The sequence below is a fragment of the Pholcus phalangioides genome, unplaced genomic scaffold (genome assembly GCF_987345545.1).
Source record: "Pholcus phalangioides strain wild (caught in Gottingen) unplaced genomic scaffold, Ppha-v1.0 ptg000022l_1, whole genome shotgun sequence".
Classification (NCBI taxonomy): domain Eukaryota; kingdom Metazoa; phylum Arthropoda; class Arachnida; order Araneae; family Pholcidae; genus Pholcus; species Pholcus phalangioides.
The window spans coordinates 35973084-35999254 of record NW_028301615.1 but is presented as its reverse complement, the minus strand read 5'-3'; the positions used below and the strand labels follow the sequence as shown (position 1 = coordinate 35999254).

The window sequence follows — 26171 nt, the reverse complement described above, 5'->3', positions numbered from 1 at the left end:
CACCTGGTGGCACTCGACATGAAATCTTAATGAAAGAACTCGGAGAATGGTATGTATAACTTTCCCCACCGTAAACTTTTCCGCACGCGCCTTTTCTTCTTTCACTTTTCTCCAAAAATTTCGAAAACTATATCCTCTATAAAAATAATATTCATTAAATAATATCTGACACAATATTCTCTCTCAACTCAACAACAGCTGATGTTATTGTTATGACACAGCGGTAAAAGAGAAGAATTAAGGCGGAGAAAGAGATGGTGGCGCACAGGCGCATTGGATCTTTTGGACCATCATCATCACTCTTTGAAAACTAGAATAAAAACGGAAGCTCCAAAGGAATCAGTTTCAAAGCGTTATTCGGCTGAGACGGTCTCTCTATCTATCTCTCTCTGTCGGCTGAACCTGATATAATTCAGCTCTATATCCGACCGTGAACGAAAACTAGTTTGATGCAATTCCGGACAATTTGAAAAGAAAAAAAAAATGATCCGCCCGCTAGACGATGGCTAGTTAGAGCTTCCTATACCAACTTATACTATGGTCAAGTTATTATTACGAATTATTGTTATTCTCGAAACATGTCGGTGACTTCGGTAAAGTTTTGCTGGTTGGTCGTATTTTTCTATCACCTCCAGGAAGCGTTCGGTGATGCCGTGGATGGCACCGGTGAGTCCTGATATTTACTGGTATTTTCATTAGGGGTGGGAATCGATTGAAAATTTTAGCTGGTTGATTAAAAACTTCTAATCGAGTGATTATATAATATTGATTGAGATGCTATAAAAATTGAAAAATTTTGTTCATTTTTCACGCACCTACTCGCTAGGATGTAATCAAATAGCTGCAATCATTCAATTTTTTGGAATTTTCGAAATGTTTTTGCATTTCTGATACTCAAAAAATGCATTAAAATATAAATGTCAGCAAAGCCAATTCTTTACCTATTTTTTGTGAATGAATAGTTCATTTTGTTCAATTTTTTTTTTCAGCCAAGATGATGCAAAATATACATTCTTATTCACATACAATTTTTCCCAGAATTTTATTGCTAAATTTTATGCAATAAATCTGGAGGCACTTCTTCTGAAAGCCATCTCAAAACTCCCCTGAAAATTCAACTTTAAGTGACGGCCTCTGATGAAAGCCCCCAAAAAGTTCATATTCACTATATTACGAACTCAAAACTTACACAATCCTTTAAGTCAGCGTTTCTCAAACTATGGTCCGCGACGATAGCGTAGGTGGTCCTGCAGGCAGGCTTGATAATTCAATTCTTACTGGATGGGAAATTATTCAATTGTTGCAATTGATATCATAGTAATATCCATATGGATTCACACGTAAAAATTGTACCTTCACGCTTAGGTTTAATATACCTCATCACGGAAAAAGCGGAAAATTGCGATCCTAAATACGGGACATCACTTAATGTGCAGCCCAAAAATGCAATTTACGACAAATTTGCTAATTACTGCAAAAAAGAAGGGAGGTGACGGGGTGAAAAATAAACGGTTAGTACAAATTGCAATAAACAAAAATTTGATAGAAAAACATTCAAATCACCCGATTACGGGACGTTAAAAACGTTGCCATAAGTCAGCAAAATCCCGAATTAAAGCTGAAAAATTGGAAAAAAATAGTTTAACTTGACAATGTGTGAGATGAATTGTATTTATACCTAAAATTATCATGTTATATAAACGCTGTTTATTAACGATTTTAGTGAACATTATAAAATTTAACTAAACATCAGTGAAAAAACGGGGCACAGAAATGTATAAAAAAAATCGGAACAACCAAAATTACAGGCATGTCCCGTAATACGGGAAGCAAGTGGTCCGTCGAACTGTTTCAGACATTTTACTGGTACGCTTTTTTGTCAGATAAGGAACGTTTTTTCAAACATCACTTGTTCAAATGTCTTGAAACTTTGTGTGTGTCTCAACACTGACATGTTACATGCTTTAACGAGGGCATTTCTCATTAAAATGATTTTAAAAATTTTCATGGCAAAAAAAATATGGGTATATTTCGGTGTTTTTTCTTAAATTTTGCATGTGTTGAGGCTAAAATTCGAAAAAAAAATAACCATCAATTTGAAATAAAATCTCTCTCGTTAAATTGTATAAAATATTCGATAAAATAAAATATTGTATAAAATATTCGATAAAATAAAATATTGTATAAAATATTCGATAAAAGAAAATATTGTATAAAATATTCGATATAATATGATAGACTAAAATAAAGAGAGCGAAAATGTAAAACATTGTTGAATGTTTCTTATAAGAAGGGGATTTTTCCTATAGGAAAGCACGGAAAGCCAAGATCAGGAGCCAAATCCCCTTCCCCTGTAAGGATACTTAACCGTACGTGTGTGTGTGTGCGCGCGCGTGCGCACTTCTCACACATTCCTCTACGAAATTTGTAAGGCATCGCTGCATGCTGAAGTGTGTTGTATGAGTTTATACGTGGCCCCTAACGTGTTTATGTTGTCAGCGTTAAGCTTGTTTCGTGTTTTTTGTTGGTGCTGTGGAATCGGGGGCTGCCCGCGTGAAGCAACTTAATATGCGAAAGAAATTTGCCAAATCCTGGAATTTCTTCACTTGGATCTTTTCGTGTTTTTTTGGAAAAATCGGTTATTTTATATTACTTACTGGTTTTTCGAAACCATTTTCAATCATCATACATTGACCCGCAGGACAAATGTGGTACGCGGAGTCATCTGATGTGGTCCGTGAACTCAAACTTAATTTTGCAAAACTGGAGCGAAAGGCGTACATTAATAGATTACTCAAGTAACCCGCGGTATAGTCCCAAATCACTGAAGTGACCCACGACACATTTCCAAGTAACGAAATTAACCCGTGGAACAGTTCCACATCACGTTTCCAGATCACTTGAGGGGGGACCAGCGGCACTTTCCCTTAAAACTTCAGGATTTGGGTCACTTAAACCGGGATTACACTATAAAAGTTTCATGAAAATTCTTTTATAAAATTTTGAAAATGCAACCAATAAGCGTATCGGTTACATTCGCTCGAATGTATAATAAGGCTGATTGGTTGGGTTTTGTTTCAGTTTTGTAAAAGATCTTTTATCAAACTTTTGTAGTATAATCCTGTCCTACGGTCGGGATTACCCTATAGAAGTTTCATAAAATCCCTCTTATAAAACTTAAAAAATCTAACCAATAAAGCTAGGTTACATTTGAGCAAATGCAACCGATATGTTTATTGGCTAAATTTTTCGTGTTTTATAAAAGAACTTTTACAGTGTAATCCTGGCCTACAGCATCTAATCGGTTTCATCAAATAAATCACGTTAGTTTATATACAAACTTTTAATATAAATTTTCGTCGGATCGAGTCGACTAACTCAACTAAATTTTTAGCCCGATCAACAATTGATCGATTAACCGACCCGATTAATCGGACCGGTCCTAATTTTTATTTATTTATTTATTTGTGCGAGTCTCTCTCGACATCGGAAATTGATGATCTCTCCCCGTGGTCTTTTCGCCTCATAATCTCATTTCTGACCAGTTGTTGCGCATTCCGGAGCCGGTGGCCCCCTCAGGCGCCGACGACGCTTTCGGTGCCATCAGTCATCCTGTAGTGTCACGTTTGCAAGAATAATACCGTTTATAAGGTGATACATACCGTCCATTGCAATCTTGAAAAGCCTTTTATCTCACCAGAGATAAGACCTTTCACTTTTTCTACTGGAATAAAATCCAAATTTTCTTGCTGCATTGGGAAAATTCCGTCAATGAAAACGTCAGAAATTAATGACCAAAATTTATTATGGATATAGTCGGCTCTCGATATAACGTCATTCCTGCGTGCAGAATAAAAATGTCTTTATAAGTGAGATGGCTTAATAACAAGGGTATGAACTGCTATTTTTGCTGGTGTGGTATTTTTCAAACTGACGATGTAGACGTGACGACGTTGTACCAATGTGCGTCTTACTGTATTTCAGACTCGGTTTTGACCTTGGTAGTAAGAGCACCCGGCTATAGCGTCAATTATTGGTGTCCCTGGCTGATTCCCGAAGAGAATAATGTTGAACTTTCCTTATATTTAGATGAAAATACAAAGACTTCGGATATAACGACACCTAAAGATTGAAAAAATATGTTACATGTATATTACAGTCACTATTATAGCAAAAAAACTATAGTGATAATAAGTAAAAAAAAACTATAGTGATATTAAGTCAAAAAAGCTATAGTGTTATTAAGTCAAATAAAGTAAAAACTATAATGGAATTTATAGTATAAAAAATTAGTCATATTATGGTTGAAAAATCATAGGCATCCCGTATACGCATCATGTTAATGTAACTGTAATATTGAGTATGCGTATTTTTTTTTCACTAAAATATTGACAATAACATGATTATAATGTTTTTAGCCATAGCCTTTGACTCCACTTTTTTACCATAAATTTTATCTCACACTTTTGTCACGTTTTTTTGTGAAATGTTTTTTAATTCACACATAAAATGACAAATTGGCGTAAATAAAGCCCGGAAGGGTTAAGAAATCTTAGAAGAAATACCATAATGTGCATCTATATATCATTTTTCTTGCAAGAAAATACTCTTATAGTTCCCTATATTAATAACACAAAAGTCTCGGTATCGTAGATTCCTCGAGGAAAAATATAATACGAAATTGCAAGCTCAAATTACATCTAATAGCGTTTACCGCCATTTTCCCAGCTTTGATAATGGAATGGAATCGATCGGAAAATGATAACAATGGGAGTAAAAGACTAAGAATATAAAAGAAAAATTTTAGTGTAATTTCTGTAACAGGAAAATGACTTTCTTATCAGATATCTTCCAAGTTTTATCTTCCTTCTTTTATTATGTAATTCCTAGTTTCTTAAACTCGTTAAATGTTTGCATAAGTTGATACAGTAAGTAATGTACACTAGGCCGGGATTCTTCTATAAAAGTTTTTGAAAAGTTCTTTTGTGAAACTAGAAAAATACAAGCAATGAGCGTATCGGTTACATTCAACAGGCTTATTGGTGGTTGTTTTTTTTTTTCAAGTTTTGTGAGAGATCTTTTATCACACTTTTATAGGACAAATGCCGGCGAGATATACTTTTCTTTCTCTCTACTGATAAATGAATAGTATTCAGAGGTAATGCAGGGTGATTTTTTAAATTCATGGGACAAACTTTAAGAGGTGATAGGAGACACCTAAGCAAACATTTTTGATCATGAAGTGTACGGTTGAATCACAATAGCAAAGACGGAAGAGGGTGGTTTTTAGAGAATGCACAACAGCACCTCACCAGTAACAAATATCATATTTTTCCGACGGAGTTGCTGCAATAAGTGCAATCAACCATTCGAGGATGCAGGGTTTTGTAATGTGGTAAGCCTTCTCATGGTGCAACCTGGGCAGCGCAAATTCTACCACAAGTCATTGCACCGCTTGATCATTGTCCGGTGCTGAATAACCTTGATGGTCCTTGCACCAATAAAAAACAAACTCTAATCCAAAAGTGCGAATGACTGATAGCACATATCGCAGCAAATCCGTCGGAAAAATATGAAATTTGTTATTGGTGAAGTGCTGTTGAGCACTCTCTAAAAAACACCCTCTTCCGCCTTTGCTATTGTGATTCGACCGTATACTCTATAATCAAAAACTTTTGCTTTGGTGTCTCGCATCACCTCTGTTAAAGTTTGTCCCATGAATTCAGAATCACCCTGTATATATAGCATTTGTCTTGTAAGAAAATGCTCTCATAATATCCTGTATTAATATAAGACAAAAGTCTCGATATCATAAATTCCTCGAAGAAAAATATAATACGAAAAAGTACAAGCCTCGAATTACATCTAATAGCCTTTACCGACCTACTCCAAGCTTTGATAATGGAATAGATCAGAAAATGATAATAATGGGAGTAAAGGACTAAGGATATAAAAGAAAAATTTCAGCATAATTTCTGCTACACAAAAGTTACTTTCGTATCGGATATCTTCCAAGTTTTATCTTCGTTTTCTTCTTTCTTTTATTATGTAATTCCTAGTTTCTTAAACTCGTTAAATGTTTGTATAAGTTCAGATAGTAAGTTAGTTATGCATGGGAAATACTTTTCTCTCTCTCTGCTGATAAACGAATAGTATTCAGAGATAGTATAATAATTTGCACAGCGGCGGCGATCGTAAAGATGAAGTCGTTCGAAACCGAGATAATTCCCTAAAAACTAGAATTCTCGGGCTGGAATTATTGTTTAAGAATCACTTTTATGTTCAGAATGAATGATGTCATTACTCTTTTTTTTTCAGAATTTTTCAGAATTTTTATGCTTTCACTATACGTAGGTTTTTGAATTTCTGTGTTTTCCTCCGCCTATTGCTTCCGACTTTCTACATACGGGATTCTTTTTCTCCGAATGTTTTCGAAAATTTATAGTTTTTCTTCCATGATTTCTAAATCTTAAATTTTTTTTGCTACGTCGTACTTCTCGATAATGTTTATCAAAAAATTTTCAATTTCTTACAGAATTCTTTTTCAGTAATTTTGTTTTTCTCTCTGTGAATCTCGAATTTAAATTTTTTTTCCTTGTGATTTCAAATTTTAAGATTTTTTTTTTGATGTGATCTGAATTTTTTTTTGCTGATCTTTGCTATAATTTCAATTTTTAAGGAAATCTCTGTTTCAATTTTCATAAGTTTTTCATCTGTAATTATCGAATTTTCTAGTTTCTCTACTAGTGTTTTCTTTTAAGTTGGAAAAAAAATTGTAATTTTTTTTAAATTTTCTTCTAATTTCTCATATTTTCAGATTTTTCTCAGTAATTTTCAATTTCTTTTGCAATGCGAATTTTTTTCTTTATCTTTTTTTTTCATGTAATGATTTTCATTAATTGAAAAATTTTCATAATGATTTAAAATCTCCAAAGGATGTCATGTTGGGATGCATCGATGCATCAGGTCCATATCGGTCTTTGTATATGTTGACAGGGATGCCCGGTCCCAGTTGACCCGGTCAGTGTCCAAATTTCGGGCTTTCGACAGCCCTCACATGTCTATCCTTATATATCGATCCCTAAGTTATCGATATTCCGATTCCTTTGATCATTATGGTTGCCATAACTAACTGTAATTATAAAAGGCCATAATTATCACAAAAAATACGGCAAGGTGGAGATGACCTCGAGTGATAGAGATCCATAGAAAGGAGTATATATATAAGGATCGATATGTATGGCCAGCGAAAGCCCGAAATTCGGACATTGGCCGGCCCAGCTGACCTGGCCAGTTTGGCCGATTTTGGGTTTTGGCAGTAGCTTATACAGAGTGCAGAACATTCCAACAAAACCTGAATGTCATGACGATAGTCACGATTAAGCATTATTTTTTCCTCTCACGCATTCTGGAATTCAATCCAGGCTCTGGATTGAATTCCAGAAATTCTTTCGAATGAAAGAAAAATCTTGATGAAGGTAATGAATCCTTGAATGAGAAACCATGTTACGGATCCCGAATTCCTGGAAAGAATGTTTGTAGCTTGCCATGGAATTGCTATAAACGGGATAAAAACTTACAAATACAGATCCGCGGTTTCTAGGAATTCGGCCAATATCCCCCCATGCTTACTTAGAAGCAGGCAAACATTTCGTCAATGTGTTGAGTGGAAATTTTAAGAATTTTTTGGATAAACGCAGCGAAGATACTGACAAAATATGACGTTTTATCCGAGGGCGTTGATGTTAGGAGCTAGGTCTGTGATATGACATTATTCTTTTCGGAAATCCACTATTACTCCCACCGATGGACATTATAACTGGAATTTCATGGTGATCCGATGGTGGATACAGGGCGTTCACTCTTATCGTTGTCCAATAGCTTATTTTTTAACCTTAGGGGAAACTTCCCTTCCAATTACATAAAAAACAGTAAAACCTCCCATTTCGGACACCTCCAAACAACGGTAACCTCTGCAGTACGGCCACATTCTGTTGGAACAGAGGATTAAGGTTTACCTCCGACAAAGGATTTCTGAATAACGGCCACTTATAGACCGAAAATAAAAGAAAACTTATACATCTCGTTAGAAAAATAGTCCTCAATATATTTGCTGTCAAGGAGTTTTTCTTCCTCGAGCTCTACCAACATAAAAATAAGTATGGATTCTTTCCTACATCATAGGTTAAGAACATATTGGGGCGGCGAGCAAAGCAACGGAAGCAGAATGGAAAGGAAGAGAAGCGAGATATAGCAACGAGCAAGGAACGTAGCACCCATAGTGGGGTGCGTTTGATATAGCAGAGAGTATCAAGCAGAAAGATGCAACGCATCTTTAAAATTTGAAGGAAAAAAAATCATAATTATAAGAACCACGCTAAGACACATTCAGAAAAAAATGGCATGGTGAATACCACTATTTTTAACGATAACTACTGAAATATTACACTGATATTTTGGTCGCTTTCCTCCCTACATCTTTACCTGCGGCACTTCCCGAAAAATCAACTCTTTTCTGCTAAATTTAAGTGTAAAAATTGAGAAACGAGCCTCTCCCGCAGTTTAAATTTGTGTTATTAGCATAGGCGGAAGGAAGGGAGGAGGTGGAAAATCCGCCCCCCCCCCCCCCGTTCGAATAGATTTTTTATTTGTACGAGTATTTCTTGGTTTCATTTTTGTTTTACACAACAAGAAACGTAATTATTGACACACAAAAATCCAGCATAATAAACATTTCGTAAGCTTAAGCTTCAGTATGGAAATATTGACGGTACACAGAAAATTAATAAACAAATAAAGTTAAACAAACTAATTTTTCCCCAGAAACAAACATGGTTTTTTTTAACCTATTCAAATACATTTTCCTCCACACGGTGTATGATGAATTAGCATAAGACTCCTAATATGAATCATTTTCCGTTCGGTTAAGCACGTGCGCATGAATTCCACAGTAAATTCATGAAAATTATTCATTACTCGCTGTTTCCATTCGATCGTCCACACCATTTTGAAGTACGTCGAGAGCTAAATGTCAATGATTCTGTTGATATATTTTTGCCCTTACTACGGTTTTTTTAAGCGAAAACACACAACGCTGACACACAAGAGCTTCGACGGCCATCTTGAAACTACACACAAGTGAGCAGAGCAGTGAAATCAAAATGTCTTGATTCTGTTTCTCTCGTCGTTTGTCGCGGAGTTCCCGCGCTGCTGTGGTGCGTATCACTATACGTAGGTCTTCTCTTCCCCCCCCCCCCCTGTTGCGTTGCTCACCGCCTCACTATGGTTCAGCCTTAGGGACTGCTCGAGACATCGTTTCGGCGTCCCTTCGGCGTAGACCGTAATGACCACGAAAACGCCCAGGTATATGAAATGCATCAAAAATTCACAGTTAAAATTTCACAAACAAAACATTTGTTCACTTTTTCCTTTCTTTTTTCGTAATCATTTTTTCCGAATTGGCGCCCTTCATATAGCGGTGCCCAGTGCAACCGCAATAGGAAGATAAGGATTTGATAAATTTATCACTTTTACCGGCAATATATAGTATCCGAGTGTCATTGGTAAATTTGATAAATACAAAAAAATATTTTCACCGGAGACTGCATAATACCCAAGCGTCGATGAGTACTTGACACTTATCGCCTGTATCTGTGATTATGCACAATACCCAATTGTAATTTGTGAATTTGATAAATATGAAAATAATTCCAAATGAGTCTGATGAATACATAGTTTTTTTAGCACTTATTAAATATATGAACGCCGCCCGCTTGGGCGCTATGCATAATCGCATGTAAAAGTAATATAGTGAAATTTATCAAACTTACCAATGCTGGGCATAATAACCGCACTTATCACATTTACCGTAACACATATATTTCCTAAAAATTAAGAAATTTAAATGTTTATGCTGCCCAAGGACTATTAGTCATATTTTTAATTAAAATCTTCATATGTACTGACACGTTAGACAAACAAAAGTCCATTCTCTACGGCCGAAATCGACAAAGTTAATTAAAATAGAAGACTTTTTTTGACGAGAAATCGTTGTCATACCCACAATTCATTTCAGACACACGCGCAATTTTTCATAAACTCAAATTAATCATCAGAAGTATTCTAACACCTCCCCATGTTTATTTAAGCGCATGAAATCTCAAGTAAACCGTATTGATTATTAGATATAAATTTTTATAGTTCCGCTAGAATAACACCGTTTTTGACCAGGAATATATGCCTAAAATTAAAAAAAAAAAATTAACGTTTCATAACTTGTTCGATTTCTGGTCGTAAGAGAATGTATTTTTTCTAGCATTTCCAATGCATGAAAAGTATTTTACTGAATACGGTGTGTGATTTATATGACGAGGGGATCTTATAAAAAAATTAATTTCATAAGTCATGTGTGAATAGTTACGTTTGTTTCTATCATCACGTGACTAAGGCTTTGGGTAAGGGCAAAAATATGGATGTTGTTTACCTTGATTTCCAGAAGACATACGATCGGGTTCAACATGGTAAACTCTTAAAGCGTTTACACGAGATTTGGAGCAACTTGATGAATTGGATAAACTCGTCGTTGAGAGATAGGTCACAACGGGTTATGGTGAACGGGGAATCCTCAGATTGGACAGTCATCACTAGTGGAATTCCTCAAGGAAGTGACCTGGGCCCCCAGTTGCTCTAGACCCACTTCAACAGAATTGGAACATGGGCAAATGAATGGAGCATGAAGTTTAGCGTAGACAACTGTATGGTCGCTCTTTTTGGTTCAAACATAATGTGAAAATTGTGAAACTAGCAATTGGATAACGATAAAAATATATACTCTGCGTATCTCAGGGTGTTTCTCAGTACATGTCTCGTCAGAGGGCCTCGTACAACGGTAAAATCTTCAATCAGTACACTTCCCTCATAATTAAAACAATTGATGACAGATGGCAGCACACCACACATAACAAGCATTATACAGAAACAACTTTACGGTAGGTTCACAACACGGACACGTACATTCCAACATGCACCAGTTCTTTAGAAGTTCCACAGAGGAATATGGACGAGATGCATGTGTGGGGTTTAGTAGTAGTACATGTCCTCATAGGAATCTACAATTTTTTATTTTATATACAATCAAAACCTACATATGAAATGGGTATTATATATTGAACAGAGCCTGGCATGAGAATATAGGTTGCTTTAAAACTTCTTCAGAACTCGGAAAAACTTTTGAAGTAGCCGGTGAAATGTTCGACAACGATGGCTCTTCGTCTTTAACAGTGTCTTCCGGAAATTCCACTTCAGACATCGTTGTTTCCAAATAAAAGCCTTTTTCAACGATGCAGAAACAACTGTTCACTTTCTTAATTAATACTCCAAGTATACTCGTATAGAGAACACGCAGAGCCATTTCTTCTATTAAAATATTTAAAAAAACCCAATAAAATACCACACGGAATCTTGCAGCAATTTTGATCCTCGAAACTACAAACCCACGAGCTCACAAACTTCAGAATCCGATGCGCACAAAAGAATTCTTTCTCCCAATTCATATTGAAATTTCATAAACTTTTCCGCTCGAGAAACTTCCTCGCAGAATTATATTCACTCCTCAACGCTTACGCCACTGTAAATACAATAATAACAATTTCTATGTTGGAGGAAGAGGGTTTTATAAGAGGAAAATTCTATTCGGCCAATGGCGGCAATAATTCATACGAAAACCAAGCTGGCGTTTAATCTGATTCAAAAGTATTGTCTGTCGCATCAACCGAAATAAGAAAAAAAAGGATTCCATTCACATAACTACAGCCCTTGCTTGTAAGTAAAAAGCTACTCAATCGTTTCTAATACGAAGACATTCAATGTCTTATTCTATGTCAGGGGCACGCAAAACTCTGACGGAGAGAGAGAGAGTTGGTGACCCGCAGGCTTCATAAAGATGTACCCAGAAATGTTTTCATGAGGGAGAATAGGGTGTTCTTTTGTTCACTTTGGCCAAGTTCCAGCGCAATTCTTGAATAATTCTCCTGAGATATTGGGGGAAAAATGAAGATGGTGTTGGTGTCGTAGCATCGAAAAGAAAGCGTTGTGGGTTCGATATCGAATACAATGGAAGTGTTTACATGAATTGAATTAAGAAACGGGACCGTGTGATTCATCATCACACATGAGAAGAACTGAAAGGGAATTGGATTATTTTTAGCGTGTGGTCTGTGGTCCCATTTCGGCACTGATGAAGGGGCGTGTTTACTGGGGGGGGGGGGGGTTAATAGCTATAGCCAAGGACGGCAAGTTAATTTTGAGGAATGTGGGATCAAGAAATTTCAAATTGGAGAAGGGTATTTGTATATCCCCACAGGCGGTAAAACTATAAATTCGCTCCAGACAAGAGAGCGCGGGACTAGAGCAGCAAGTGACAAAAAGAGTGGCCTAGAGAGTTTCAAACAGCATGTGAGTGACCAAAACAACCATCAAATAAGTAACGATATCGAGGTACCAGATCAGTGAGGGACAAAGAAGGGTGACCTAGCGAGTTCGCAAGGATGTGAGTTACTGAAGAGAACCCAGAGAGCGAGCGACAAGGTCAACACGTGACCAAAAGAGATACTTGGAGCAGTGTTTTTTCGACCGCTGGTTACCCCCCCCCCCCCCCCGTAGGAATTTCGCACCGGTATGCAAAATGTTTAGTTAAATTCTGAAATACACTACATGCTTGTGGGGGGGGGGGGCCTGCATTGTTTCAGTGTAAGAAGGATGGTTTTGAAATTTCTATTTATGGAAGAAAAAAATTGTTCAGAGCCGTGTTCGATAATAATAACCAGAGGAATCGAATGAAAGTTAATTTAACGCTTTATATCCCAGCTGGAGCAATGTATATATGTTTTAACAAAGGAATATTATGTAGAAATCGTGCTAGAAAATTTCAATTCGCACCAAAACAACTGCTGAAATTCTGCAGCAAACATATAAATAAATTAACCGGGATTAAAAGGCTCATAAAATTTACACATGAAAATATATACACTTTTTGGTATCATAACCATACAATTCATTTTTCATGCTCCACATCGGTTTAAAACCAACAGCCAAGTTCACAAATTTCTGAACCGGCTTCAAGGATTATTACTTTTACTAAACCACACATTGCACCTCGTTCATATTCCTCTGCGGAACTTCTAGCGAATTGGCACGTGTTGGAATGTGTAGTGAACCTGGCGTGAAGTTTGCTTCTGTGTAATGCGTATATTATAGTGCTTCCATCTGTCATCAATTTTTCTAACTATGAGTCAAGTGTAAATTGTATTGTTGTATGCCTGTTGCTCTCTGTAGAGAGACTTTTTAACTGCCTCGAAGTCAGGAATCACAGAAAACCAATTTCAGCCGACCACCACTATGGCGACGGTGGGGTTCGAACCCGGGTCCCCGCGATACGAGTCCGTCGCTATGACCGCTCGATCACCATAACGGCGAAGGGTTATTACTATAATGGCTGAAGTTCTGTGGAAAACATAAAAACAGTATTAATAGTGTATAATGTCGAGGTGTGTGCGCGTGCGCCGCACTGGCACGATACAGCAGGCAAGGATTGAATAAAAACTTGAGAACTGCCTAAAATTCACCAAAAAATGGCCATTTTACTTTCAGAACTATAACGATTAGTTTTGCTTTTATTTGATAGGTTGCAGCATGGGTCTCATCTTAACATGCCCTCCTTGAATATATTATAATAGAATATAAAAAATACAAAATATATAGTAGGTCAGAAAAATTTACTCCTGTGATGCATCATTATTTTCTTTATTTCACGTGCCATGTCAGTCAATTGAGAAAATAGTGACCTAGAGAGTGTGTGGTCGTGGGAGTGACCAAAAAATAAAGATACAGAGTGGGGTCCAGATCGGTGAATGACCAAACGTAGGACCAAGAAAGTGCGCAATCATGTGAGTGACGAAAATAATAACTTAGACGTGGGTGGGAGGAGTATTTACATTGTTAAGTGTAATTGTTATTACCCGTGGGTGGGACCAAACGGAATATATCCCAGGAAGATGAATTTGTAAAATGAGTGGTGAGAAAAATTAGATTAGAATGGGATAAAGGTGTCACACAAAATTCGTGTGGCCCACAGGCGGCAAAACCATTTATCCAGATTTTTAGGGCGTAGTGTGTGGTCGCGTTTGGGAGCCAAAGAAATGACACTGATGAAGACTTGGATGAACAGTATCATCTTTGTGATTTCGGTCGTAAAATATACGGGACAGGCCTCCTCATTACTGTTCTTATTTATAAGAGAGTGAAGGGGTTATTCGCAGTCACAGCAAATACTAAATTAAACTTTTTTTCCTTTTTTTTTGATTTGAATTAATGAAGTGTCACCGTGTCGTGCCAAGTGACTAATGGCCGCCTCCGCCATCTTCAAAGATTTCCGCTTCTTGTTTATGCTTTATAAATTATACACGCACATGTGATACCTCGGATAACGAAGATAATTCATTCGGGAATCGCTTTCGTAAGCCGAGATTTCCGTTAACCGAAACGCGACTTTCCCATAGGTTTCTATGGAAAAGCGTTCGATTCGTTCCAAGTACTGCCCAAAATTCTAAGGGTAAATTTCTAAAACACCAAGGAATTGAGACCTAAGACTGAAATCAACAGTTTCAGAATCGCATAAATGAGAGTTTACAGGAAGGTGTGAAGGTATCGAAGATGTCTTTTTATTTTACACTATGTTCACAGTCAACACCTTGAAATGGGTTCTCTTCATAGTGTATTCATAATACAACCACGATTAGACTGGTATGTGTCGACACCAACTTTAGTAGACAAAAGCTGGTGTTGACGCAACGCGGCCGAGTTCGGAAATGTCCCCATACATTTGTGATTTGGTCAGATCATTTCTGTGTCTGATACACGCAGATGGAAAAGATAAACTCCTGTAGAATCCCCAGGCTGTTCAGTTTGATGTCGAGAGGAAAAACGCGTGTTCTGGAAACATAGGTTCCTTTTTTTTAATACATTTTCCATTGGCCGAGTCTTTCATTCTACATAAAATGGTTCAAAAAGTTTAGGAAGAGAAATGGAGGTCAAGTGAACATGAGTTAATCGGTCTCGAGTAATTAGTAATTCTGATGATGCTCGGAGCTAAAATTCAGTTCTCGACGCGGCTGTTTTATGTTAGCGCGTGCATTCACGTATCAGCGAAAATCTTTGTTAGCCGAATCCTTATTCGTTTGCTGAGGCAGAAAAATCACGAGAAAAAAAAAAAAATCTTCGTCAGGCGAAACATTCGTAAGCCGAGATGTTCGTTAGCCGAGGTATCGCTGTACTTGCACAGCTCTGGCGCGTTAATTCAGTCTTCCGGCTACAAAAAGAGTCATATTATTCATAATCTATGTGAATGAACTCAATTATCTCGAATTTTATGCACTAATTAGTGAATTAATTATGTATTTTGATACCATTCAAATGCCTAGATGTTCCTCTTCATAAAGGCTGTGTTGTCTACTTATAATTGATTCAATGCTAATAAAGTTTCGCTCAAGTTCTCTTTACTTCTTCTTTTGTCATCTTTATGAGTCTTTTTGCTTCCTTATCTCCGCTCTTTTCTTATTCCTCTTATCTTTATCTCGTTTCGAGTGAAATTTCCTTCAACTTTTTCTTGTTGAAAGTGAATTTTTCGTTTAAGAATCATTTATTCCGCTGTTGGTGGATATGCAGATGTATGTGGCGTCACCTTATTGTCTGGCTTTTTTTTCCTTCCGATTATCATCTTAACCCTTTAAATGGCAAGCATTAAAATATCGAGAGGAGAAACATTTTTAGGGGTTATGTTAAGCATGTAAATAGCTGAATGCTACTACATGACAAAAAAAAATTGTCAATATTTAAAATAATAAGGGATGTTGTAAATCAGGGAAACACTGTACAGTCAGCCCTCGGTATTCGCAGTTTTCGCATATATTCGAGGTTTCTTTCCCAGTTTTTTTGGTTTTTTTTTTTGTTTTGGAAAACACTGTTGAGGTAATAATTCTCGTATCGGAACAAAGTATAAGTTGCGCGTGTTAAACGAACGTTTAAAAAATTCTTTGTAAATGTTTTCCTGGTACTTCTGAAAAACTGTTGACTGTTGTTTATATGTTCCTAAAAGTGAAAAACTTGTAAGGAAAATTCGAAATATTGGCAAAGGTTAGCTTAATTTGATGCGGTTTTTCCGTTATTACGGCATCAACGAGTCTATGGTCAAAAGTATCAAGAAATAAGAACGTAAAATTCGATCAGCCGCTGCCGTAGCTACACCTGCTACTATATAGACCTGGATCCACAGATCTCCTCATGCAGAAAGTGCTAGTTTTTCTGTGGATGCGATAAAAAAAGGTATGCAAGTTTTGAATTTCATAACTTGCACACTATAGCCATCATTATTTAATCTGCAAATCCGTGAGGTATTGATGGGAAAAAAACAAGTCGCATCTCCCAGGATTTTTCATGAACAAACAATGGAAAAGCTTGAACTGCGAAAACAATTTTTCTGGATTGTTAATAGAGAAGGGTTCACTGATGTAGAGATAAAATAAATTAGAGAATTGATTAATCGCAATTCATAAATCGACAAAGGAGAGATTACTCGAGCTGACTGCTTCTGAAACCGAAGTGATACCTTATGAAGATGATAAAGATTGAGAACTAGAAGAGACAAATTCACATTATGAGAAACATTTTGCGAAGGCTTCGTAAGTTTAAATCGGAAATATTTTTTTTTTCCACGATATAGAGAAATTGGTAAAGGAAGCCTTGTTTTACTATACTTTAACAAATTAACTGCAATTTATATATAAAACGAAACGACTAACAGACATTGTTGTTCTTTCCATAAAGCATTGCCTTGAATCACTTCCCCCACTATTTCCACACAAAGCAGAGATTAATCGCTGTTGCTGATGATGCCCAAAGAAAAAAATTGTAGGGTTTGTGTTATTCATGGATTTTCCCTATTCGCGGTCACTCCTAGTACGTAACCCCCGCGAATACTTAGGGACGACTGTATTTACATGATTTACAAAAACTTGAATTATTTGCCAACTTACTGTTCTATCATTGTTGAAGAATGCACATCAGAGCGTATTTCTCCTTCGCGCATGTTATTTTCTTCCAAAATGAAAGGGTCAAAAATCGTTCTTGCTTGTCTTGTCAAGAAATAGGAGACGTTTACGTGCCTCTAAGCCATCCCGCACACCAACTCCGGTAATATATCGCCATACGGCAATTTTCAACCAGTAGAGTTGGGTGGGAAATGAACACGCCATCTATCGGTGGTCGCCCCAGGCTCCGTGGGTAAAGAACTTGTTTCTGATTTTCTTGCCCGGATTCGAACCCGTAGACCTGGTCGGTAACGTTCATAGTGGAAGACGAGCATCTTACCACTTCGCTTCTCGTACAGGAGCCATTCCGCTGGTAAAAATCGAAAATCGAATGTTTAGGAGTTGTTTTAGAAGAATCGATGCCGAAACGAGTTCAAAATATGAAATGCCTTTATTTGAAAAATATAAGAAACTAATGTTGCTTTTGAGAGCAACACTGCCAAATAAAGGATTGATGACCGCATATTGAATACCCAAAATTGAATCCTCCGTCACAGGACCACCCTTACCACTTACCAGAGTTGGAGCCTGGTGCTATTTGTTATGGGCATTTTTTCCAGACAACAAACTTTGTATTTATTCATTTTATTTATTTATATACATACCGTGTATATTATTATATTTTTTTTTGGAAGACATGCTTCATCTAGAATTGAATTTGGATTCCTTCGTAAACGAGTCCAACTTCCACCACCTCACGGTCCTAACCATCCTTGCCCCTTTGACTACAGAAGGGATTCCCAAAACTTACACTGTTATCGATACCTTTGCACATTATTATTCACCCAAGGACGCCTCTATCTTCGCTCTTAAATGCAGTCAAACCTCGTTAGTGCGTCACCCGGTTAACACGTCACTCCGCTTACCGGGTCACTTTTTTGAAGTCCCAAGTGTCCTCAGGCAGGAATTGACACAGCTATGGCTTACTCCGTTTAACGAGTCACTCCGCTTACTAAGTCATATTTTTGCTCTCCCAAGAGTGACTCATTAACGAGGTTTGACTGTAGTTCCATGTTATCGAAAAAGTTTTTTCACTCAGAAAAATAATGATTAACCAAGTTATATCCGAGGCTTAATAATCAATAAAGCTTCGTGTTATATAAACATGTATTGACTTTTATATTTCATGTTTGTTAATAGCGATATATTTTTAAGATTAATCTTATGGATTCCTTAAAAAATCTATGGATCTATCATCTCTCTTATGGATTCCTCATCGTCTGCTGACTAGTTTTTACAAATCATAGGACTAGAAACATGGCTAGTTTTCCTTTCAAAAAAACCAAAAAATTTAAAAGTGTTCTTGAGCGAAATTTTTATCCTACTACAACAGTGACCATGTGATGTAACCATTCAATATTACCATCTTTGTGATGATGAGAATCTATGAGAGAATTTTCATAATTTGCGTGCTTAGTAGAAAATTTCGTCACTCCAGACTCTTTCTCTCGCGATTTTCAAATACTTTTAGTCGTGGACCTACTGAAATATTAGCGTCTGTCGTGGTTCCCCATTTATGGCAGCAGAAACTACATCCATCTATCAGCGACAAAGTTCTCGAACAATGGAGGACATGTTACCAGCTAGTGAGTGTGATGCGATTTCAATGCAATCTACTATACTGCAAAAGAACTATATAATTCATTTCGTACCTTTATCGAGAGCTTTCGCCGCAAGTACAATTTTTGCCAGATTGTAACAATATTTCTGCTGCAGTCTATTTGTTAAGTCATCAGACAACCTCATTGGGCTGGGAAGAGACGAAATAAATTAAATTCGGTTCTGTTATTTTTTTTCAACTTAGCATTAGCATTTTTTTATAATTCTACAACTGGGCCGTGGATCCCCCCCCCCCTATTTGGGAGCCATTGCTGTAGACAGGGGTGGAAAACAGCTGGCCCGTATGCCACGTGTCCCGAGAGGCGATTTTGTGCGGCCCGCGACAAGATTAAAAAAATATATATGTATTTTTGATATTGGTCTCGATTGACAAAATTGTAGTTTATGTAGAAAAAATAATTATTTCTGATTAGACAATAATAATTTGTATTTTCAACACGCGAACACAAAACCTGTTTAAACACACACGTCCCGTGATTGATTTCAAAAACCTACTAAGAGAGCTAGCTTTTGGAAGTAGCAGTACGAGCAGATTTTCTTGCGCAATCATCGGAGGTCAGTGATGATAATCCCCAAGAGAAAAATTTTCCTTTTAAAGTAAACTTTTCCTATAATAATTCAAAACTAACATGATGCCGTCTATTAGTAAAAATATTGAGTCACGTAATTTAGCAGCGAAAAAACTAGAAAAGGAATTCCACACGAAATTTCCGGAATAACAAATTTCAACAAAGTATGAAATTATTTTATTGTTTGATAAACTTGTTTTCGTATGTTGTTCGCGCTTGTTTTGAATATTCTCCACTCTTGTTAGAGCGTTATTATTCAAAATTTTGCTTAAGGCAACTGACTACGTTCAAATGACGATTTTTTGCGAAAATGATCGAAAATTGTTTCATAAATTCATTTGGAACAATGTTTTACACAGAATCTGAAACTATTTTATGACATGAATGTCGCTCTCCACTTGTTAATACAAGATATACGGAAGACTGGATGTTGTGAAGATATTTATTATTTGAGATGTTAATTTTTTTTAAGGAAGGAAAAAACTCATCTCTGCCTCTACCGGGAGTCGAACCCGGGTCCCTCGATTGCCGGACGAGTGCTCTGACCACTAAGCTACAGAGGAGACAGAGATTTTCCTTCGCTAGAGCGTATATATGCCGAACGGAACCGTGCAATGGACGGTGAAACCGATCAGCTAATAGCTCATGGACGACGAGCCACCAGAGGGCTATATATATGACATGAATGTCGCTCTCCACTTGTTAATACAAGATATACGGAAGACTGGATGTTGTGAAGATATTTATTATTTGAGATGTTAATTTTTTTTAAGGAAGTTCGGCATATATACGCTCTAGCGAAGGAAAATCTCTATCTCCTCTGTAGCTTATAGCTTAGTGGTCAGAGCACTCGTCCGGCAATCGAGGGACCCGGGTTCGACTCCCGGTAGAGGCAGAGATGAGTTTTTTCCTTCCTTAAAAAAAATTAACATCTCAAATAATAAATATCTTCACAACATCCAGTCTTCCGTATATCTTGTATGAAACTATTTTATTCTTGTACATGCGATAAGCAGCAACAAAGTTATGGCTGATTTAAATCATCTGGAACAATGGTTTCGAAGGCAACAAAACGCGTTTTTTGTAGATTCATTTTTCCGTTGCTTTATTCCACGCGAAACCTAATTTCTCAAAAACTATGCAAGATATTCTCGTGAAATTTTTCAACAGTGTTCCAGATAACGTTTAGCTGTGCAATGAATCTTGGTGAAATGAACCAGAATCTTGGCCATGTGTTTAGAATTTAATATTTTACAGCTGTTGGAATGAAAAAAATGTGAATTTTTTGTGAAAATTAACGTATTGTTTTCACGAAAACTGCCATATCTCATAGAATATTTCATGTATCTTTCATGATCATGTATATTTCATGAAACTTTTTGTTCATTGCATAGATAATAATCATAGCAACATACAGTATCAAAACCATTCAAATAAATTGTGTGGTTTACAGTGTACAATGTTTGGCGTAGTTACTGAAAATGAGCCAATTTTGAGGGGAAACTATTTGCACAGTTTCTTTCCCTCTGTTTCACTGTCTATGAGAGAACATATACTATTTTTAAATTAATAGTTCTGTTTATAATTCATTAATAATTATTTGTAATTAGTATTAAATGAAGGGTTTAATTAATTAAAAATAAACCCCGTCAAAATGTTTGTGGCCGCGATGCCAAAGTAAGTAGGCCTAGTCATACTGGGTGCTGCTTATATGCCGGAGTCTACCCTTATGCCATGCGGCTTATATACCGAAATTTTGTTCCTGGTGCGGCCCGCGACACTTCGTCTGCCCATTGGGAACAATTTTTATAGTCGGAAGTTACCTGCAAGAGTGAACATGACGACTAACCTTTATTACCGATAAGACTGGCGTTCTAGTGCTAAACAGTTAATGTGCTTGGTTTTTTGGCATATCTTTAATTTAGAATACAAGATATATAGAAGACTGGATGTTGTGAAGATATTTATTATTTGAGATGTTACTTTTTTAAGGAAGGAAAAAACTCATCTCTGCCTCTACCGGGAGTCGAACCCGGGTCCCTCGATGAGTTTTTTCCTTCCTTAAAAAAGTAACATCTCAAATAATAAATATCTTCACAACATCCAGTCTTCTATATATCTTGTATTAACAAGTGGAGAGCGACATTCATATCATATTTAATTTAGAATTTGTGATGCGTGTGTTGTTTTTTACTCTGAGACACAGCGAATTTTTATGAATTTTCAACAATTCCAGAGGTCTCTCATCATGCCCTGTTCTAAAAATTTTCGGTATTTTCAAGTCCAACGAAGTTTCAAATAGGCGTTCTAGGGTCCGAAACAGAAGTAGTCATTTCTTAAGTAGTTCGGTGGGCTGAACGCGAGTTTCACCATAAAAAAATCCTGCAATGGCTACGGTTATCTCTGAAATTGTACATTTAATACACTTATAAGATTTCAATGCATTGGAACAAAACATAAGTATATAGAAAAGTTAATAAATGTATAGAAAAAAAAATATATATACAGGGTGATTTCATAATTCCCCGTTGCCGCATTTTACTGGCGAACCGTTGATCCTAGAGACATAATTGCCTTTCTATGTACAAACCTATATCTCTAGCATACACATAAATACACATAAATACACACAAATACACATAATACACAATACACATAATACACAATACACATAATACACAATACACATAATACACAATACACATAATACACAATACACATAATACACAATACACATAATTATTCGTTTCCAGGAACGAATTTTTTCCAATTGCAAAAACTACCCAAATAACGAGTAGAACTGAGACACGTCATTCATGTTGGTGAGAGTTGTATAGTTATTGAAATAAAACATATACATTTTTTAGTACGTCCCCCTCCCCTCCTGTTCTAAGAACTCTAATCAGAAAGTTATTTCCCTGTTTCTTCAGAGGCCAACAAAAACAGTTTCTAAGGGTAATATCTGCTGAGATATTTGAATCAAAAAAACCCGAGAAAAGTTGGAAAAGAACAGCAAAATGAGATTGTCCGTTAGTTTATGCTGTTCTTTCCCAACATTTCTCAGATTTTTTTAAATTCTAATGTCTTAGCGAATATTACGAAACGTGGAATTTTTTTTTTTTTGCCTAAGGAGAGACAGTGCAATAACTTTCTCTAATTGGGTTTTTTTAGGACAGGGCTACCAAATAATTGCTAATTTTTATATTTTAATAACAATTCAACCCTTTGCAACATGGATGACGTATCTAAGGCCTACACGTTATCTGTATAGAAACTTCAATAATATAGACATAGTTATTATGGGCATCTTTTTCTCAGCGATCTCGTAGAGCATTTTGTCTGTTGTGGCCTTGTATTTGTATATGTATAGAGGTACAACATTAATATGCACAAAAACACAACAAAAATACACAGAAACGCAAACGCATTATAGCACAATAGTTCATTCAACGGCATCTGAAACGCACTTCGTTTTACATTGCGCTTGCACTGGCCATAAAGAGCATCTCTTAGAATAGTTCTACAGTGGTCAGCCATCACCCCGAGGTTGACCACTTTCCCTGATAATCTATGGTAACTTACCGCTTTTTCACCGTAGAATAACACTCGTAAAGCACTTAGTAAATGTTAACAGGGTGATTGATATCCAAGAACCACTAAAACTTTTTCACGGCGATGTTCAGCGAGTCAAAATCATTCGGAATTGTACATTTTCACGTCGGACACCGTTTCATTGAATACCATGCACACCACGAGTATCTAAATTTTAAATTTCGATCACGATAGGGAAAAGAAACTGAAAGTGAATTACTATATATAGAAAGGATACGCTATCTTTCAATTTCACTGACAAAAAAGTCGCTTCTATAGAAGAAAAATTAACTGAAATTTATAGGCGCGGAAAAGCAAATCACGCCACAAAACTTCCAGGGTGACTGATAATGACGGTTTACACAGTAATGGCTCGCACATTTGCACACACAGTCTTGTAATAAATTGAATGCGAGTTTATCTGAAGTATCTTGTTTCAGTTTACTTATCGCGATTAAATTCGTGCGCCATCTAACACCCTTTTTTTTTGCATCCTTTCTTTAAACAAACGTCGATGCCAATAGATCCCTTGAAAACAGTTTAAGGGGAAATGTGTGATTTCCACTCGCTAAAATGAACTCCGGTGTAATGACTGCCATTTGAATTTCTGCGCCAAATCTTTTTCTTCTATTGTAAAAATGGCAGCAAACGTTGCAGATTTCGTTACAATCGTGTTAACGGAAAGACGCAATTTTATTCTAATGAAAAGAAATTGAAAATGTATTGAGAGGAAACTCGTTTCCATATACATGTAAAACCTATCTACTCGCATAGTGATCGTTGTGAACAAGTACGTAGTAAATAGCATGATCGTTATCAGTGGTGTTCCGAACGGGGTGTAACAACGGGCCCTGGGCCTCAAGTTAAACCAGGGTCCGGAGAGCATTCAAGGTTCATTAGATCCGTGTTTTTAATAATTGTGAAACGATTTGTTTTTTGTCATGCAAATTTGTTTCAAATCCTTCAAAAAAGTCTGAAATTCCTTTTTCGGCGAAAATAGAGAAGGAAAATTTATTGGAGGTTCATATTAATTGTGGAGGGAGTTGAAAGTGCTGAAATTATTAATTGCATTAATTATGGATTTTAAATGACTTTTAAATTATTTCATTCATTTTATTCTAAATTTCTATTGATTTGTGAATAATTTCTTTCTTTAATTCTGAATTTTATTTAGCAATTCTCTGAATTTCTGTTAATTCTGAAGCCGTTTCCTGCTTTAATTCTAGATTTTTAGTTGTTTTTTGACATTTTATATTTCTTTCCTTATCTCCGGATTTTCAATGATTCTAAAATTATTTCATTCATTAATTTTGCATTTTTAATGAGATTCTATTATAATTATTTTTTTCATTTAGGGGTCATTCAAGTATTAAGTCAGCATCGATGGAGGGGGAGGGGGTTTCCGATTTGCTGACTTTTGATGACAAAGGGGAAAGGGGGGTTTGAAGGTTGCTTACGTCATCAACCACCCTTTATGAAAATATTAAATATTCTTAATATTCTAAAAATACGATTAATTATTAATTATTATAATTCTAACTGTTGAGAAAAATGATAGGGTAGGTTTACATCTATTAATTTAGCAATGAACGTGGTATGATTGGTTTTGTCAAAAGCTTTGCATATGTCCAGGTATAGTGCACTACATACACTTTGTCGTCAAAAGCAGTCATGACGAATTCACAGTGACTCCTGTGAAGCTCGGTCATGCCCGAATGACCCCTTCTAAACCCGTCCTGCTCGGCCCGAAGAATGTTGTGCGAGGACAGGAAGCGTTCAAGACGAGAGAAGTAGAGGCTTTCAAATATTTTAGAGATGTTACTAAGTAAGCTGATAGGTCTAACATTTTGAAAGAAAAGAGGATCAGTACCGGCCTTTTGGATAGGTTTAACGATTGACAGTTTCCAGACATTAGAGAAGTAGGTGATTAGAAGCATGCAATTAAAAAGATTAGTTAGAGATGAAATAATAGATGGTGGTAGATTTTTAAGAGCAAGGTTAGAAATTTTATCAGAACCAGAAGCTTTTTTAGTTTTAAGTTTATAAATAATGCCCTTCAGCCCAACAGCACCTGCTCCACGCAAGTCATCTGGACGTACCCCATTCAGAAAGTCCATCACTTTTCTGTAGTTTGCGGCGGCAATACTTCTAGGTTGAAGTCTATTAGGCATGAACTGTTTTTCATAATTGTCTCTACATAAAAGTCTCTACAATTTCATCGTTTACGTATAGCATCTGACCCTGATCATTGAAGATTTTTTTGACTGCAGGGGATTTCTTTTTACACAGCTTAACTGCCTTCCATAGTGAACCCTCAGAAGCAGTGGCGTCCTCAACGAAATTAGCAAATCGCTCATTTATAAACTCTGTCATTTCTTTCCTTATGTCTTTCTCCAGTCGATTAAGTGCACTTTTATCTGTTCTCCTTCTAAATCGTTGCCAATGCTTTCTTACACTGCATTGTGGATTATGTCAGTCAATTTCGTAGCAGCATTTCCCACTGCGACAGCAGACGAATCCGTGCAATTCCACACAGGTTCCGATTCGAGGGATGCACGATATATTTCCCAGTTGGTGACAAGTTGGTACGGAATTTCCTTTGACCTTAGCAGTAGCTTCAAATGCAATGCTGCGCCTGAAGTTCCTTGATATTCCGTAATCTTGCACATCTGGGCGACATCGTCTACTGGCTGGATAATTAGCCGGTATACTTGATGTGTGAATGCCAGGGGCGGAGATACGGGGGTGGCATTGCCCCCCTTGTATGATCAAAACATTATATTTTTTTGCAAATGACTTCACAGAGTAGGTTCTACATTTCACCAATTGGAAGTTTTAGTAGCGTAGAGAGAGATGATCGTACAAAAAGTTATTTTTTTCCTTTTTTTTTACTTATACGATCGCTCACAAAGAATACATTTTATAAGACATTTCATGTCAAATGAAAACTTATCGTAATTCGAAGTATACTTACAAAATCAACGGTTGCGGTGTTAGTCCTGTAGACAAACATTATTAATCACTCTGCATTACAGTCAGACCTCGGTATAACATCTATCGCTTTCATCGACACCCCACTTATAACGTCTATAATCAAATGTCTTGCCAGCACGATTAGTATAAATTGCACTTGCTTTTTAAGTCTTTTCGCTTACACATAATTTTTATTTGGCTCCCAGAGGTGACGCTCTACAGAGGTCTGACTGTATTAAGAGAATTATTCTCCGATACAACTCCATAGTGAGTGATA

General features: G+C 36.6%; 1 protein-coding gene across 1 annotated transcript in view; it reads left to right on the top strand.

Moving 5' to 3' along the window:
• Positions 1–367: 367 nt before the first annotated feature.
• LOC149070270 (relaxin receptor 2-like) overlaps positions 368–26171 on the top strand; it is a 127481-nt gene continuing 101677 nt past the window's right edge. The window contains exon 1 of the mRNA XM_089249814.1: positions 368–666. Coding sequence (XP_089105940.1) covers positions 579–666 — 88 coding nt within the window. The 5' untranslated portion in view covers positions 368–578. The remainder of the gene's footprint in view (positions 667–26171) is intronic.